Raw genomic sequence first — 18223 nt, 5'->3', positions numbered from 1 at the left:
ATTGGGAACCAGCCAGTTCTTTTGTCATGACTAGTTTGCAAACAGAGGAAGCCTGTCAAAATATCGACCATAATACATTACCTATGGATGTTGACTCTTCATTACGTTTTCCAATTGATAATTCAATGAGAATTATATTTACTGGTTATTATAATGGTTATGGAGTAGAAGTAAGAGGCATTGAGGAGATGGCAATGCTTTATCATATGGGGTGTTTTGGTAAAGGCACTAAATCTAGATCAAGACCTAAATCTATAAAAAATGATGGCAGTCCATGCATCATGAGAAAAAGACAGTACTTGAAAAGAAACTATTGGTACAAGAAGTTTAGTTCTTCCCAACCAGCTCCACAAGCTGACGACTTTTTAATTAATGTTAAAAATTTAACATCCAAGATTCTGCATGATAGTGCTCAACGGGCAAACAAGGACGTAATAGATTTAGTATCTAGTGATGATGAGCCCTGCGACACAGATCAGAGTGATAATAATTATGATGATACAACTTGCAGTAATGAGAAGAAAGAAACAGTAGTTATAGTCCCAAATAGTGATTCAGAGGATGATAACTATTTTGCCAACTTAAAGCCAAAGTGTTGTCTCAATAAGATTCAACTAGAAGAAAAGTTAATGCTTACAAAGCAAGAAGCATTTTTTCTGCTGTACGGACTTGGTTGTTTGCAAATTTTTAACATTGATAATAAATTATTGAAAGTAAATGACTGTTGGAAATTATTTAATGAAACAGATCATTACTTTATGAATAAGTATATTGTATATCACTACTATAGATCTAAGGGCTACATTGTAAAACCTGGAATTAAATTTGGCGGAGATTTCTGTAAGGAAATTACCTTTTTTATCATATACACACTGTTTGACCTTATTGCGAAAGAGTAGAAGCTATTTATTTTATGTTTCACTGAAGAAATCTAAAGATTCTGATCCTCCCTGAAAATATTTTTTTTCATAGTTTACATTTTATACAACTATCCTAATTAAATTTTAACATCTTTTAGTGATCTACAGAGAAGGGCCAGGGATAAACCATTCTGATTATATAGTTGTTATAAAACAGAAACAAGAATCGCAAGACTGGCTCACCATACTAGGGCATGTGAGGATGGCGGCAACTACTGTCAAGGTATGCAAACCATTTAAAAATATAAAATTATTTCTTATTACAAGACGCATATTAATATGAATCCATTTGTTTTCAGGAAATAATAATCATAGAAATTATTGAGCCTAGTAAAGAGAACATAACACTACCAAAGGATTTGAGCGAATATACTGTAAAAGAAATTATTTTAACAAGAAATATTCCAGTGGTAATAAACAATGATGAAGACTAAAACATTTATTTTTCTTAAAACTAATAGCTAAAAAAACAACTTTAAATTAGGCTCGTTTTATAGGTTTCTTGACTCCTGTTCTTCTATATTCACTTCTCTCTTTTAAATATTCTTCTGTACATTCTTTTATGAAGTCCTGATTTTTATACCAATCTCCCAAACATGCTTTCATTACACTATTTTCTTTTCTACAATTAAAAACCATAAAAACTGAAGATTCCTTCACACATTCGTTAAATTCTGCTACTTCTGAAACACATTTCTCGGTTTTTGCTTTTTCTCTCATGAGTTTTGGAATTAAAACTTCGATTTCTACTCTTCTTAATGATTTATCATCAGGATCTCCTGCAGCAGAAATAAGGATTATGAGTAATTAAGAATTGGGGCTAGTTGTTTTTATCAATTTGAATTGTTATTTCATACCTAAGCCCTTCGGCCCTGCCGAAAACTTCGGCGGTAGGACAGAAGGTTCTATTGTAGTAGTCATGGTTTGCATGACGGTGAGTATAAGCTATCTATGCGATGCAACTTCAATTCCTCGTTAAAATTCCTGAATTCCTAATTTCTTACCAGTATGTCATAAATGAATATTTTTTTATAAAAAATAACGTGAAATCAGCTGTAGGTGGGTATGTTGACTTCACGTCTGACATTGACATATTATGTCAAGTTACAGCCTACAGGTAATATCACTGTCAAGACCATAGACAATACTGTATTTAGAAGTCAAGAATGTCATTTGAACACCGAGTACTTCTTGACCAGTGCAAACTTAGCACCCCATCTATGGAATTTTGGGTCGAATATGACCTTGATCGTTAGGTCCCCGTTAGGTCCTTTAAGGTCCCACAATTTTTTCGTTAGGTCCCCTTTAGTTTTTTTTAAAATAATTTTTTAAATTTTAGGTATAAAAAAAGTGCACTTTAGCACCCCATCCATAGAATTTTGGGTCAAAAATGACCTTAATCGATAGGTCTCCGTTAGGTCCTATAAGGTCCCACAATTTTTTCGTTAGGTCCCCTTTAGTTTTTTTTTTAATTATTTTTTTTTTAATTTTAGGTATAAAAAAGTTACGCTTTAGCACCCCATCCATAGCAAAATTGGCGAATTTTATCAAAATCGTATTCTTTACCGTTAGGTCCGTAGAGGCCCATCCTTGAAATTGTTAAATTATTTATGTTATTAAAATCTATATATATAAAAGAAAGTCGTGTTAGTTACTCCACTTATAACTCAAGAACGGCTGAACCGATTTAGCTGAAAATTGGCAGGGAGGTAGTTTAGAGCCAGGAGAAGGATATAAGATACTAAATACGTACCACGGGCGAAGCCGGGGCGGACCACTAGTTATAAAATAATTGAAACCTGCGCATGCGCCTTAGAGCATTAAGGCATGCGCACATCATACATAAACAGTGCGAAATTTAAATTGGTATCGTTATGATGGTGTTGCCATTAAATTTTCGAAATAAAAAGCCAGTTTCATCTTTCGAACCAGACGTGACTAGTATAGATTTATTTATTGATTTAATTTAATAAATGAAACGATACCAATTTAAATTTCGCACTGTTTATGTATGATGTGCGCATGCCTTAATGTTCTAAGGCGCATGCGCAGGTTTCAATTATTTTATAACTAGTGGTCCACCCCGGCTTCGCCCGTGGTACGTATTTAGTATCCTATATCCTTCTCCTGGCTCTAAACTACCTCCCTGCCAATTTTCAGCTAAATCGGTTCAGCCGTTCTTGAGTTATAAGTGGAGTAACTAACACGACTTTCTTATATAATTATATAGTATACATATAAATTTTAATAGAATAATTTAACAATTTCAATGATGGGCCTCTACGGACCTAACGGTAAAGAATACGATTTTGATAAAATTCGCCAATTTTGCTATGGATGGGGTGCTAACACGGTGCTAAAGTGTAACTTTTTTATACCTAAAATTAAAAAAAAAATTATTAAAAAAAAAACTAAAGGGGACCTAATGAAAAAATTATAGGACCTTATAGGACCTAACGGAGACCTATCAATTAAGGTCATTTTTGACCCAAAATTCTATGGATGGGGTGCTAAAGTGCACTTTTTTATACCTAAAATTTAAAAAATTATTTAAAAAAAACTAAAGGGGACCTAACGAAAAAATTGTGGGACCTTAAAGGACCTAACGGAGACCTAACGATCAAGGTCATTTTCGACCCAAAATTCCATAGATGGGGTGCTAAGTTTGCACTGGTTACTTCTTGAGTACTTTGTATGAGACCACTATGAGACATTTGAACTTCATTTGAATATGTGAGTACATGGGTGGGTACTGGGTAGACCGTAAGAAATTAAATGAAATTTATTTTAGGTATACTAGCTTTATACTAGCACATCGTTTAATTGATATTTTTCTTTGTAAATTGAGGTACATCACGATCACGAACGCAGTGTTAATCGGAGTGTTGTATGATCTATGGTATGAACATGCATTTTCGACGTCAAATTGTCAAACTCAACTATTCTGTTGTCATCTTCTTGTTCAATCCTATTATTCGGTTAAATTGCTTAAATATTGCTGTAGCGACAATAAAATAGTGAAAAATAAAATAAATCCTAAGTATTCGTCAAACTTTTTGACTAAGGTATGTGAAATTTATAAGATGTCTAGTAATTTATTAGGTTCAAGAAGCGGTATCCGGGGTAGCTAACATTGTTATTCTTTGTTTTAGATTTCCTGATTAAATTGAATTATGGATCGTCTGCTTCGTCTTGGTGGAGGTATGGCAGGCTTGTCTCAAGCGCCGCCTCCCACAGATGCTCCCGTGGTTGATACGGCGGAACAAGTGTACATTTCGTCATTAGCCCTACTTAAAATGCTCAAACATGGTCGAGCTGGTGTTCCTATGGAGGTTATGGGACTTATGTTGGGTAATTATTCCTTTTTTTCAGTTTTTATTAAATCCACTTTTTATTCAATGACATAGCAATATCATACAGTAAAATTTTGCCGTCTTTGGGACATTGGGTTTTAATATTATACGTGTGTTTATGGCTTTTTAAGTTGTGATATTATTTTAAGATTAAGTAAATAAACATTGAAAATAAAACATCACTAACTGACTTGATAATAACTGAATTAGGTACTGTTATGGCATGATAACATTCACTATTTTTTTCAAGATTGGACATCATTAAAAGTACATCAGTAAAATGTAATGTAGTAAAAAATAATATTAATTTAATTTACATATATGTTTTTGCAGGTGAATTTGTTGATGACTACACTGTGCGTGTGATTGATGTGTTTGCTATGCCCCAAACTGGTACCGGTGTGTCTGTGGAGGCTGTGGATCCAGTGTTCCAAGCTAAAATGTTGGATATGCTGAAGCAAACTGGCAGGCCAGAGATGGTTGTTGGATGGTAAGCATATTAGAGATTTTTCAATTACTAGCGTCAAGAGTTTACTTGTAGACAACAATAAGAAATGTAGTAAAAGCTCCTTATTTGCGCTTCCTTCATTTGTGGTTTCACTATTCGCAGATGGAAAAAATGCGACTTAATTCCTATATTCGCAGCATTAAATTCTTTATTTGCGGATCAAATCGCTGCATCGGTACATACATATATGAATTTACCTAAATAAAAATCATTCGTATCCTTAGTAAACGCCTGAACTACAACTACGAATTTATATGTCGACTAAAAAAAAACAAGTAAAAAGTGCCTTTTTTGCCTAATTAAATGGTAATTAATAAATATGTACAGTGTAAACTCTATATAACGACACTCGATTTCACGACAAACTCTCTAAAGCGTCAAAATCAATTGCCTTTGGTTGGTTTAGCTTATCTACCATACAATGATACACTCTACATAGCATCACACTCACTCTCAATAACGACAACAATTAAGTAATAAATTCGACGTCATTCATACTGAACTTTCTAAGAAATTCGTTCTTTTGTTTACAAATTGGGATTTCTTGCATGTGTAGACTGTTTTTGACCGATACGTTATCATATTCTTAGTTGCTCACAAACTTTCAAACTGTAAACATGGCTAGTAAAAGAAAATCATTGTCTATTGACGACTACTGACAACAGACTATACACAATAGCGTTCAAGTAACATTCTTTTTTATGTACATAACTACTAACACTAGTCTGAAATAAATTTTCTCTTTTTCTAATTCTGATTCTTCTTCTCTCCATTTAACAACAACTCTATATAACGCCATAAAATGCACAGTCCCTTCGGTGTCGTTATATAGAGTTTACACTGTATATAAAACTTCAATTAACAACTTAAACTAATTACTTTATGTATTTGCTTATTTATTTCGTCGGCTAGGAACGTATCCCCTATAACCCCATGCAAAATACCCTTATTCACAGTTTCTTTATTCGCGGCATATATACGGAACCTACGCGGGTAGCGAATAAAGAGCTTTTACTGTATAAAAATTTTGTCCATTATTTATTAGTTCTGTTTCATTTATATCTAATGTATCTGTTTTTATAACTTTCAGGTATCACTCCCATCCTGGATTTGGCTGTTGGTTGTCTGGTGTTGATATTAACACACAGCAATCTTTTGAAGCTTTATCAGAGAGAGCTGTTGCTGTAGTCGTTGATCCAATCCAGTCAGTCAAGGGAAAAGTAGTGATTGACGCGTTCCGTCTAATCAACCCCAACATGATGGTCCTCGGCCAGGAACCAAGGCAAACCACATCCAATCTGGGACATTTACAAAAACCCTCTGTACAAGCTCTCATCCACGGTCTAAACCGACACTACTACTCCATAAGCATAAACTACAGAAAGAACGAACTAGAACAGAAAATGCTCCTGAATCTTCACAAAAAGTCCTGGATGGATGGACTCACTCTCTCCGACTATAAAGAACATTGCAAAATCAATGAAACAACAGTCACAGATATGTTGGATCTCGCTAAGAATTACAATAAGGCCCTTGAAGACGAAGAGAAGATGACTCCAGAACAGCTAGCTATTAAAAATGTCGGCAAACAAGACCCCAAGAGGCATTTAGAAGAGAAAGTCGATGTTCTGATGGCTAACAACATTGTTCAGTGCCTAGGCGCCATGCTCGATACTATGGTGTTCAAATGATTATTATAAGAAATTTTATATTTATGATCTTAAGGTAAATAATGCAGTGGCACAGTAAGGGTTTGAGCCTTGTTTGTTTCTATTTCCAGAATGATTTTCCACAATGTTACTTATGTATTAACACTAAGTACCTTACATAAATAAACAAATTCCTTTTTTAATTGTATTTATTTAATAGAAGAGCCTTTGTGGAGCTATCTGAGTTACGATTGTAGCAAGTTTGTCCTTTATAGCGGGCAAATACTTTGGGCTAGTAAAGTCAACGTCAAACATAGGTTTTAAATTCTTCTGTGAGTTTACAATGTTTTGTATTATTTTCTTCATTTTTTTGAATGCTTTGTCAGGATTATCCATAGTAACCTGCAAAGTACATTAATTAAGGATTTAAGTTTGAAATTTTTTCAGTTAAAAATTATTTTTCAAATTTTTTTCATACATAAATAAATACTTACTGTGTCCCAAAATAGACCAGGGCAAGTACGATGTATTTCATCATAGTCGTCTTTGATAGTCGTCGTAAAAGTTCCCGAAGGCAGCTGAAAAACATTTTATGCAAAAAAAAGTTAATAAAAACTGCATTTAGCTCTGGCGGGAATAAAGCATGAATGAGCGTTTTGAATGACCTTAAAACATAATTCGAAAGATAAATATAGAAATGCTTTTGAGTATTCAGTATTTATGTTAAAACACTAATTTACTTCGGCAGCTTTTTGAGAAACTATTTTTAAAGACTCATTCTTCCCTTTGTTGCTTTGAGTACCTAATACAATGCCATAGGTTAAGTTAGTGATTGGATTCTAAAATGTGTGAACAGCTCCAACCATGGAAAGAAAATATTGCAATGTAAGCATTGAGATATACATATGGAGAGGACACCGCTTATGTTCCGCTCACCATAAGCCATATGGCTTAACGGCACTTAGTCGCTTGCTCGCTCATTGGCGCGAACGTCACGCTCATTTTTTATTTGTTTTAAAGTGAAACGCATCAAATATGCCTTCGTGTGTGTTACGATATTGCAGAAATAATACAAATAATACGGAAAAGTGCAAAGGAATAACTTTTCATCGGTAAGTACCTAACTAGATAATAATTTTTAAAACTTAGAGCAAAAAAATGCGTTGGCGCACAGATTTTGTTCGTGGTGTCTCCTCCATACGTAGTAATATTATCTCATTGGATGTAACTGGCACTTTTAGAACCAAGAAACGTGTCTCTTAGTGGAATATTTGCAAATTTTCTAAATTTTCTTGGGCAAATATTTAGTGTGTAAAGTCTGAATTTTATGCGTAAATGTACCTAATATGTGCGTAAAACTTTGTCAGCGTGGTGGATTACGGCTTAATCGCTTATAAGGCTAGTCTTTCTGTAGTGAAGACATCTAAGTATATAATATACAGGATGTCCTAAAAAGTATGGATATACTGAAGCTGGGAGGTATCCGGTAGAGGACCTGGAGTTATTACGGATTTTCAATTTTTCACCTATCGCCGAATACGATAAGATTTTAGATTTTATTTATAGTGACTTTCAAAAATCTAACGATAGTAAATGTTCCCATACTGAATTGGTCTATCTTTCAGCTTACCACACAAAAAAATCAAGTATTTTCTGCAATAATTCACGTCACTATAAATTAAAATCTCATCGTACTCGGTGATAGGTGAAAAAATAAAAAAAAACGTTATTACTCCGAAAATACGAAAAATCGCATCACATAATGGGGGTGATTCGGATAGCCCTCTAGATCCACTACCTCCCAGCTGCAGTATATCCATACTTTTAGGGACACCTGTATAAAAATGAAACCCGTTTTCCTTGGTCACGGCATCACGCGTGAACGGGTGGACCGATTTCGATAATTCTTTTTTTATAATATTCCTTGAAGTACGAGGATGGTTCTTAATTCTTATGGAAATAAAACATAAACATGTACCACGGGCGAAGCCGGTGCGGACCGCTAATTAATTATAGTGACTTTGAAATATAAGTAAAATAAAGAGAATATTCTATACCTCCTTTAAAGTATCCAATTGCATTTTAAAAAAGTCGGGATCATCTAGTTTACTTTCATGTCTTGGCACCTTGTCTGAAAATATACATTGGGAAAGGAAATAATTATTTTAACAGTACGATGATAATAATAAACAATATAACTAACAAATTTCGTACGCAGTTAATCACGTATAAGTTGTCGAATAAGCGGGTATAGTTTCGGGGCCAAACTTGTTATCCGTAATAAAGCTTTTGTTGATAAAAATTGATGATGATCTATACGAAAGTAAAATACCTACCAAACAAATAAACTAATGATATACCTACTTATGTTTCTATTAGCCTAGGTGTTCGATAACAGATATTTAGTAAAAAGTTCTTTGATAAATAATATTGTTTATGAGCAAACATACAAGATTAATTATTAAGCTACATAGTTAGTAGATACTCTGTTACATTAAACATACGAGGTTCAGTGAAAATTTCACTGGCTTGCAACAGACCATTTTTAGTCAGAAATGCAAACCACAAATCCGAGTTTTGGGACACATTTTCACCGTGGTGACGGCAAATTCTTGCGTTTGTAGATGTTGCTTGTAATACATTTTCCACTAAAGAAAAATAAAAACAAAAAAATAAATAAAATAAAACATATCAGTGAAAAGGGATTTTTAATTTACGCACTTTCCTTTTGTGGCACTGGTTCAATGTAAAGTCCAGATGGATCAGATTCTTCAGTCGCTAAATCAGTATTTTCTGGAGATGTAAAAGCAACAGATTTTGAAGATTTTCTGCTACCCACTGCAACATATTGCCGAAGATTTCAATAGATAGTTATGATTAGTGCGGTATTTATACCTAAAATATCGAAAAGTGAACTAATTATGTACCTTTCAAAGATGTTTGTTTGGTATCAAAACTTTTTGGTCTGCTAGAATAACGGCTGTATCTTCTGTTTCCATAAAACATGAAAAAAAAAAATTGTAAGTTTTAGATTAATACTAGACACTTTAAATAAACAATTTTATTCAAATACGTGCGTTTTAGCTCGCCCCCGATCCACGGACGACGCATGACCATACACAGTGCTCGTGTATTCATCCATAGGTTGAGTTTCCTTATACAAGGAATAAAGACTGGAGTCAACTTGACTGCTGTTTTTGTCACGATCGCTCTTGCAAACATCCCCGAGAGATGAGCTCTGTAAACGAATATCATTCATAACAGTCGCTCTACATACAGTTTTCGTGCCTTTACATAATGAGCGCAGATACCCACAGGAGTCAACATTGTCAGTCTATTGACATTCTTAATATATTTACGTGGTTTTCGCGACTCGCTTTCCATTAAGAGCGAACATTCGGACTCCATTATGAATTCGCTTTGGCTTTTATCTTCGGGTATTGCCTAAAACAATAGAACATGAGAAAATACGTACACACAAATTGCACATTTCTTTCATATAAAAATCATACACAAACCTGAAGAATTTCATTCAAAATGCCGTTAATAATTATTCTACCGGATAGTAAAACTTGTAATGTAGATATCTCCATTAGCGATTGGGCGCACATTTTTTCTTCGTTTGATAAATCCCTTGCACTAAAAGGAGCAATTCCACGGTGAACATTTTAAATGCATACTTATAAATAGGTACGTTACAAAATATATAGAAAAGTACTAAATCATACATTTTACGTTCTTGTTGCCTGGTTGCGAGTGCTCGTTTATCGGAACAAGTCGTTAATATCAAGTAGGGCTGTCGACCTCGTAGTTTCAGCATAAGAGCACCAAGTAGATCCATTGTAACAATCTTCACCTTTCCATCCTTCACGAATGCTTCTGAACGACCTATATTTTCGGGTTATTAATTTTTTCGAGAAAAATTAGTGGGCATTTTATACATTCTACACAAATTGAAACTCGACGTTTTATATAGAGCTATCAGAGAATAATATCAACTACATTATTTTAATTAGGTAAATATGTACTTAGCATATCTACATATTAAACTACAAGCGTGCTAGGAAAGTATAGGTAGAGCTGATGAAGACAGCCATACTAAATCTGTGACAATTTCCAGATGCAGTATCTATTCTGTGTAAACTGAGTGCTCTATGATTTTTAATTAAATGACCGGTCTACCTAATTCGTAAAAACTACAACTATATTATTAACAGCAAACTAAATGTTATCCTCTTTTTATAAGAGGACTCTGTTCTTTGTCTCTATTTTTAACAATTTATAAGGTATCTTGAAATTTAAAGGTTCTCTCTCTAATTGAAATTAGGTAGACAATTACTTAGCCCATACGATTCACTGTCCATTTCGCTATAGGTGAGGAATTCACCATCAAGCAACATTTCGTCGAACTGTTCGCCGGTAGGTACAAAAAATCAATCCGCGATCAAATTAGTGAGTACATGAGTGCATTTTTAATATAAAAATGAAACAGGTCGTATGGCTATAAATAACATTGCCTCGGTGCATCGTCGACTGCATTGTTTATCGTGTTATCAGACAATATATTATCGTTACGGTCACTATTCGGCGAGATGCCAAACATGTTCGAATCTTCAAGCTATATCTGAAACCGGATCGTCCTAGAAGAGTAAATATTCCTGGGATGTATTTGCGGCTATAGGTAATTCCTGATAGTTCTGTTTGTATTCATAGAATCTAATTATTGTCAGATTTTCGTTTAGCACTGCGTTTATAATACAATTTTGCGCAATAGTAATCCTTATCTTGATTTAAAGTAGAGTACAATAATTTAAAATATTAACAAAGATTCGTCGTCAATCCGAGACTTCGGAATAGATAACATTAGAATTTAAATTCGGTTATAAGTCTCTTAATTGCAGTGTGTTAACAATAAAATAATCTTTGATAATTTTTTTTTCGCACAGTTACCTGTATCATAAATATGTCTAAAGCATACCTACAACGTTCCTAATCGTTATCTATCAATAACAGTCAAAGTGAGAGCCCGTTTATTACCGAAGCCTCATTTCCTTGATTAATGGTAAAGAATTTATTACCTACGCGTTTTGTTATTTTCCTTTTAATTACCAATTTATTGCAAGGTGATCCCATCTTTTCTTTCTCCCCTACCCTTAAAAAATAAATTGTATTGCGAAGTCAAAGCTTAGGTATATTTGTTAAGGTAGGTTTCTTTGCATTTTTCATCAGATTTAAAAAAATATAATATTTAAAGGTAGTTAGGCAGATTCACTTAGTAATGCTCGGTTTTATAAATTACGTGAATCAATATTTATCAGGACTTTATCTTAATTTTTTTATCTCTACTGATCCAAGAAAATTTGTGAGGCTGCAAAGATTGATATAATATTATATATACAGAGTGCGGTCGTAAACCTAATATTCCACATGAAAACAACGATAATTTTAAATTCACTCAACCAGCATATTTAGTACAAACAACATAATCTTTGATTAATTAATATCCGTCAGACCGCATCTTAGCTTTCCATCCGGCGAGATTGTGGTCAAGCGCTTCCCTATCTAGAATAAAAAATAAATAAAATAACGTTTTCATTACAGCGCAATCAATGTATTAAAAGTAATTAGTACCTTTTCCAACAGCTTCGTAGCCCACAAAAACGATAATAGGCACGTCAGTAGTATCGGCAGGCGGGTTGTAGGGTGAAACGCGCGCGCGAGACATTTGCTCGATGTACATCAATCGTAAGAGACGACGGGAAGCAAACATAAAGATATCTGGCTTCATATTCATTTTGAATGTTCGCTGCGTAATTAATAACAACATAAATTGTTGGTAAATAGGACCTAATAAGACCTAATAGGGCAAAAAGGGTTTTGTTTAAATTAGGTACAATGAAAGGAATCGTGCTTATTAATTTAATTCAATTTAGATATAGGTAAATCTTGTTCTTGAAAAATCAACTGACAGAAAATATTAAACAAATAGCTAAAAGCAGGAAAGAAATTATAATATTTTGTAAATTTAAATTCCTTTTCCTTTCAGACGTTCTTGTTAAGAGCGTCCTCGATAAAACGCCAAAAATAATATAAACATTTTGCTTCTTAATTATGTTTGAAAGTATTTTTGAATATATTAAATGTACCTGTTCAACAGGATCCAGATCAATGTCGTCTAAGCAGAGTAAGAGAGGAAAAGTATTGATAACTACATCCTTATATCCTGGGACTGAACACATAGGGTTGGATCTAAAATCCAGGACGGTAAGACGTCGCAGCTTGCTCATGTACACTGCCAGTTCCAATAACGAGCCTAATCTGTTATTCCGTATGTGTAATTCGCGAAATCTGAAAATAATACAAACACATGTGCTTCCACGATCCAATATACGATATTATTTCTTGCTGCGTTCCTAAACTTATAAATGTTTTAGATACTGCTGTAGGTACGTATAAACGTCGTAAATTATAATACAAGGAATACTTCTGCTTTCTATAAGTAAAATAACTATGTTTCTCTTTCATATTTTCTGTTTTACTACTGTTTCGTTATGTTTGTAAAAACTAAAGCAAGTAGTTGAGAATTTAAAACTTAGCGCGCTAGAGTCTACCTAATTAAAAGTTGTGTTTATTCATACTTTGCTCGAGAAATAAGTTTATACCAGAACATAAGTAATTACAATTTTCAATTCTTAATTAATAATATAAAATAAAAAACATATTTAATTAAGAAAAATTACGTGATATAAAAACAGTAAGTGCCTAGTATACATTATTCTATTATAAATGAATCTAAAAATTGTTGAAAGAATGTCAGACGTTAATAAAATGTATCTATAAAATATATGAAACCTGGAGCAGCCTGAAAATATCTTCATGGATGTTAAATTATTCTCGTTCAAATTTAAATATTCGAGATGAAGAAGTGTCCACAATCCAACGTCGTCGCCAAACTCGAAATCCGATATGTTATTATAGGACAAGTCGAGCCATAATAATCGCAAATGATTTAGATTCTCAAATCGTTGTATGTGATTAAAGGAAAGATCCAGACGACGCAAATATCTATAGATATAACATTTATTACAAATTGACATTCTTTAGTTATCTTAATATATATAAATCTCGTGTCACAATGTTTGTCCTCAATGGACTCCTAAACCACTTAACCGATTATAATAAAATTCGCACACCATGTGCAGTTCGATCCAACTTGAGAGATAGGATAGTTTAAATCTCAAATCGTTTTAGAGAAAGCGGGCGAAGCCGCGGGCGGTAAGCTAGTATAAATATAAATTTGAAAAAATTCATATCAATATGGAAATCAAATGTAGAGTTCGCAAATATGCAAAAAGTGACTTAAATTACTTTGAATTGGATACCCCAGTCTTTTTAATACTTTTATTACAAATCTATTGTGAAGCGACCTGAAAACTTCTTTTCGCACATTTCCTTTTCCGAAATTCCAACCTTGAGACCCAATCCGTATAACCATAGCTTGGATTAAAACGTGCGTGTGTGAATGTTGCAAACATATCGACTTATATGTTCGTATCCATGGTACATCTATACTAATATTATAAAGCTGAAGAATTTGTTTGTTTGTTTGAACGCGCTTATCTCGGGAACTACTGGTCCGATTTGAAAAATTCTTTCGGGTAGATAACCCATTTATCTGAAAATAGCGGAGCGGAGCACAGCTAGTAATATATATGATATCCTACCCAGAATAATTGTAAACATCGTAATTCAATTAAAATGAATTATTGAACTGACCTCAATGTATCCAATCCATTTATTGATTTAATATTATTATGCGATAAGTCAATCACAGTGATCGACCAAAATGCACTCAAATCGCGTATTTTAGTTACTGAATTATATCTATAGTGAACCTCTGTTAAAAACCATTGAGCTGTAATATAAAGTATCTAATTTTTGTTTATTTAATATAACTTTTAAATTTATATAAACTTTATTTGATAAAATTAAATTATATCACATACGTGTATCATAATCCAAAACTGTTCGAAAGCTATTAAATGATACATTGAGAAACTGAATATATAGTAGATATGAAAGAACGCTCAAATCATCCAGTAAATTTGATGAAAGATCCAAATATACCAAATATTTGTAATTTTTAAGGACATCAATGTTGTGAAGATACTGAAAAATAAGTTGAAATGATTAAATAACAATGTTAAAATATGTGCTACGCAATGAACAGCTACGCTCGAGCTGTAGCGATATTAAGATGCTACGATAAAGAAAAAACAGTAAATCCCTATTTCACGCATGTGAAATTCACAAATAAATATTTTTTATTTGCATTTAAAATAAATTAGAGTTAACACTTTTATAAGTTAACGGTTACCTAAATGTTGAGAGACATTTTCCAGTAACAAAACGCTCTGTACCTAATCTTAATAGTGGTAAGAAATAAAACCTCCATTTACGCCCACATTTTCGAGATTAGGGGCGGTAATAGCAATCAGTCAGATATATTGCCACTTTAAGGTTTACGGACCTTAATATTATTACGATATAAAGTGTTATCCAATATTATACTATAATTTGTCACGAATACAACAAACAAAGGAACTACTCAGTATTTGTACTAAGCCACATTGCACTTAAATCTTTACAGCGGCTTTCAGTTCCAACAAAAAAGGTTAGCGAGCTTACTTATCCTTTTTAGAACTTTAGAGAATGTATAATATCCATCCATATCAACTTATTGTGTTACGTGTTCATTGTGTTATGTGCTTCAAATTTTAATTAATTTCTGATGGCTAAAGCCGTTCCCATGAGAGCAAAGGCGCTATAAATAGAGCGCATTAGCCCAAAGCCTTTATGACGGGCTTACCTTGGACGATAAATCCAATTTAATATACACGTAGTCGCCTAAAATCGGAGATCGCTTCAAATAACTGAGGCATGTGCTAACTAGGTCCCTTGTGAGTACGCCACCTTCAATATCCGGGATATCGCTCACATTCCTTATATGTACTATTGGGGAGTACACGTCCTCGTACAGTTCGGGAAAATTGTAGAAACAACCCCATAGCTGGTGTTCGTTCATGAGCGGTGTGACGTTTATTGGAAACTGTAATGAATTTTGTTTAGTTAGGTAGCTGTACATACTTGTCTGCGAATCAAAATTGGATACACATAGGTGGCTTATTTGGAAGACACTGTCATTCAAAACCGATCGGATATTAAACAATTATTGATTGAATAACATTTCAGTATGAAAGTATGTTTAAAAACATTCTCAGGGATCATTTTTTGTTTACACAATAATAATGAATAGTGAATTTATAAATATAATATGTAAGTACTAGAATTGTACATAAATATAAAATTAGCGAAAGTATATATTTCTATAAGATTTTATGATAAATTAATCTCCAGCTGCTTTAAAAAAATATAAATACACTTTCTTTAAAGGGACAAAGAAGAAAAGTAAAGTAAAATTTGTCAAAACAAAGTTCTAATTAAAATATTTTAACGAAAAAAGTTTCGCACCGAATTTTTCTTACCTGTTCAATTAGTTCACTTTCTTCATCTTTATTCTGAAACTTGGAAGGATCAAACAGCGGAATGGATATTTTCTTTAATGGCAAAGAAAAACTTTTGAATCTTTGATCTAAAACAAAGGTCCAATTAATGAGTATGGTAGAAATAACAATAATCGATATTCATACTTTACACATAGCATAATGCTTTGTTTGAAGTTTTTTCTGTTCTGTTTATTCAAATTTCAAATAGTTTTGACCTCGAATAATGTTGATAAGAAACCATAATATCGCCATGTTTTTGTAACCGCATTTGATATTTACACCGTTAAAGTCATAAATTATGAGTGCCTTCCATTATCTGCTACTATTATCCGATCGTACTTACGAAGTAAATTACATTGCTTATACATATTATTATAGTATGCGCTTCTGTGACCTACATTATTTTGTTGAGCTGATAATGAAATAAACAGTGAATGCATTCATTTAATACCTACATGTTTTAACTCCATCAATTCAGCTTCTTTGACGTAATAAAGAAAAAAAAAACAGAAAATTAAACATGACTGAACTATGTGAGACGAATATAAATTACGTACTACACAAAATATTTGATTTAACAGAAAATTAGAACCTTTTAAAATAATATGCAAAGTTCAGTGAATAGCTCGGTATAGACATAAATTTGAGTAATGTTCGCGAATGCAAGCTTCGCGATTCCACGAATGCGTGGAGGCATACCAAGTGATCAGCCGGCCGTGCTGGGAATCATTGGTTTGCGCGGATATGCAATTTCATGAAGGGTTCGATTCAATAACCCTCATATTTCCATTAAACTGCGAACATGACGTTTAGAAAGCACTTGCCTCTATATATTAAATTTAATCTCTACGTCTCTACATCCTTCATCTCTACGTTTGTATGTAGGTATCCAGTATTGTGTTGGATATTAACATTTATTTTAAGTTTTACATTTTTTACAATCTTTTTGTTGCGTATGTTTTGCTTATGATGCGTGTAATAAAAAAACTAAAAGTTAATACTAAAGTGCTTTTCATAAGTATTTTATCTTAGTAATTCGAATTAAAGCTTTAGGTGTTCATTCTGTCCATGTTATAATATAGAGGTACCTAGATTTGTACTTTCCATGAAACGAATGGATGGATGGATAGGTATACATAATTTAATCACGTCAATCTAATTAGTTCGAACACGATAGCCAGACGCGATCCTGACAAACAACTTTAATCATATAAACTGCGCGCTTTGCGAATGATGCAGAATTCACCGTATTTCCTCAACACGAATGAGTAATTGGCAAAATTGTGGTCAATTTATTCTAAACTGAATAAATTAATAAGCGCGGGATATTGCAAGCAAACCAATAAAATGTATTACAAACATGAGAAAAACTCAGTTTGTATTAAAAATATTTTTTTACTACTGCTTTGCTGATCAATATGCTTTTCGAGATAGTTTTTGTCGCTTAACCTTAAGATAGTTTGTGTCATAATAATTATTATATTAATAGTTGCGATAGTATCTAAAATGGCATAAACATTTGTTTTAAATACCTCGAGACATGTCATCCAAGGCCAAGGCGGACATGTAATTAATCCTAGAGACTTCGGTCCAGGTTTTGAGAAGGCTGCCAAAAGGCACAAACCTCATGGAACTAGAGAGCTTCTTCTCGTCACCCAATTTTGCATTTTCTAATGAATTACTTCCAGAACTCATGTTAACTTTAAGTCGCTACTTAGCTAAATATTTCTATAGAAAGCTAAGAGAAAGCTAAAGAAATTTCAGTTACTAATCAATGAGTTATATAAGTTATGTCATTGGAAATACCATAGACCTTATAAAAACATACTATAGATTGAATAATACCTTTTTATATAAGATCTTTTTGTTAATATTGAAATCGCGGGTTAGTCAATCGTGTGGTCAATCCTGTGGGTCAATCGTATGGTTGAAACCGCGCGGTAGGTATGATTTCTATAGGAACTATGTATACTATGCGTTAGATATCAGGAGTGTGTTTACGTACATGATTGATTTATTCGTACACATGTTTAAATTAATTACATTATCTATTAAACATACTAAATGATATGGATGTACGCGGATTACTTGTGACATATTAGATCACAAAATAATGACTGCGACTACAACTGCGATGTTGTAACCGTATTATATTATTATCAAATAAACAACAACGAATTTAACATCTACTAACTAAATGAAAACTCAATTTGCAAATAAATGTTAA

At 33.1% G+C, this 18223-nt stretch overlaps 4 protein-coding genes across 4 annotated transcripts; 2 read left to right on the top strand and 2 right to left on the bottom strand.

Annotated features, from left to right (window-relative positions):
• Window positions 1-15: 15 nt before the first annotated feature.
• On the top strand, window positions 16-1356 carry LOC123697994 (tRNA-splicing endonuclease subunit Sen2). Its single transcript, XM_045644590.1, has 3 exons — window positions 16-840; window positions 1019-1143; window positions 1220-1356. Exons 1-3 carry the CDS (start codon window positions 27-29, stop codon window positions 1352-1354), a joined length of 1074 nt encoding a protein of 357 aa, XP_045500546.1. The 5' UTR covers window positions 16-26; the 3' UTR covers window positions 1355-1356.
• On the bottom strand, window positions 1345-2026 carry LOC123698013 (COX assembly mitochondrial protein homolog). The gene is made up of 2 exons (XM_045644608.1): window positions 1778-2026; window positions 1345-1699 (listed from the first exon to the last, which is right to left on the bottom strand). Exons 1-2 carry the CDS (start codon window positions 1848-1850, stop codon window positions 1401-1403), a joined length of 372 nt encoding a protein of 123 aa, XP_045500564.1. The 5' UTR covers window positions 1851-2026; the 3' UTR covers window positions 1345-1400.
• A 1798-nt stretch (window positions 2027-3824) lies between these two features.
• Window positions 3825-6633, top strand: LOC123697997 (26S proteasome non-ATPase regulatory subunit 14). The gene is made up of 4 exons (XM_045644592.1): window positions 3825-3985; window positions 4073-4271; window positions 4607-4763; window positions 5872-6633. Exons 2-4 carry the CDS (start codon window positions 4094-4096, stop codon window positions 6470-6472), a joined length of 936 nt encoding a protein of 311 aa, XP_045500548.1. The 5' UTR covers window positions 3825-3985; window positions 4073-4093; the 3' UTR covers window positions 6473-6633.
• Window positions 6632-17691, bottom strand: LOC123698213 (leucine-rich repeat and guanylate kinase domain-containing protein-like). Its single transcript, XM_045644799.1, has 19 exons — window positions 17529-17691; window positions 15976-16082; window positions 15300-15539; window positions 14437-14599; window positions 14207-14345; window positions 13283-13495; window positions 12577-12778; window positions 12062-12236; window positions 11006-11070; window positions 10770-10839; window positions 10159-10318; window positions 9949-10069; window positions 9746-9874; window positions 9508-9668; window positions 9358-9419; window positions 9152-9268; window positions 8488-8561; window positions 6925-7008; window positions 6632-6832 (listed from the first exon to the last, which is right to left on the bottom strand). Exons 1-19 carry the CDS (start codon window positions 17689-17691, stop codon window positions 6644-6646), a joined length of 2634 nt encoding a protein of 877 aa, XP_045500755.1. The 3' UTR covers window positions 6632-6643.
• Between the last annotated feature and the right edge of the window lie 532 nt (window positions 17692-18223).

Source organism: Colias croceus, chromosome 15 (genome assembly GCF_905220415.1).
Source record: "Colias croceus chromosome 15, ilColCroc2.1".
Classification (NCBI taxonomy): Eukaryota; Metazoa; Arthropoda; class Insecta; order Lepidoptera; family Pieridae; genus Colias; species Colias croceus.
Note: the sequence above shows the minus strand (reverse complement) of the source record. Positions and strands in the feature narration are given on the sequence as shown.

What these genes read in the sequence shown, in the direction of transcription:
- LOC123697994 (XM_045644590.1), top strand. Translation starts at nt 27, where the DNA reads ATGACTAGTTTGCAAACAGAGGAAGCCTGTCAAAATATCGACCATAAT. An exon ending in TAAATTTGGCGGAGATTTCT is followed by an intron (nt 841 to 1,018) that starts GTAAGGAAATTA and finishes AACATCTTTTAG; the next exon opens with TGATCTACAGAGAAGGGCCA. An exon ending in TGGCGGCAACTACTGTCAAG is followed by an intron (nt 1,144 to 1,219) that starts GTATGCAAACCA and finishes ATTTGTTTTCAG; the next exon opens with GAAATAATAATCATAGAAAT.
- LOC123698013 (XM_045644608.1), bottom strand. Translation starts at nt 1,850, where the DNA reads ATGCAAACCATGACTACTACAATAGAACCTTCTGTCCTACCGCCGAAG. An exon ending in GGCAGGGCCGAAGGGCTTAG is followed by an intron (nt 1,700 to 1,777) that starts GTATGAAATAAC and finishes TTTCTGCTGCAG; the next exon opens with GAGATCCTGATGATAAATCA.
- LOC123697997 (XM_045644592.1), top strand. Translation starts at nt 4,094, where the DNA reads ATGGATCGTCTGCTTCGTCTTGGTGGAGGTATGGCAGGCTTGTCTCAA. An exon ending in GGTTATGGGACTTATGTTGG is followed by an intron (nt 4,272 to 4,606) that starts GTAATTATTCCT and finishes ATGTTTTTGCAG; the next exon opens with GTGAATTTGTTGATGACTAC. An exon ending in CCAGAGATGGTTGTTGGATG is followed by an intron (nt 4,764 to 5,871) that starts GTAAGCATATTA and finishes TATAACTTTCAG; the next exon opens with GTATCACTCCCATCCTGGAT.
- LOC123698213 (XM_045644799.1), bottom strand. Translation starts at nt 17,691, where the DNA reads ATGAGTTCTGGAAGTAATTCATTAGAAAATGCAAAATTGGGTGACGAG. An exon ending in AGTTTTGGATTATGATACAC is followed by an intron (nt 14,346 to 14,436) that starts GTATGTGATATA and finishes TTTATATTACAG; the next exon opens with CTCAATGGTTTTTAACAGAG. An exon ending in AGGCAACAAGAACGTAAAAT is followed by an intron (nt 10,070 to 10,158) that starts GTATGATTTAGT and finishes TGCTCCTTTTAG; the next exon opens with TGCAAGGGATTTATCAAACG.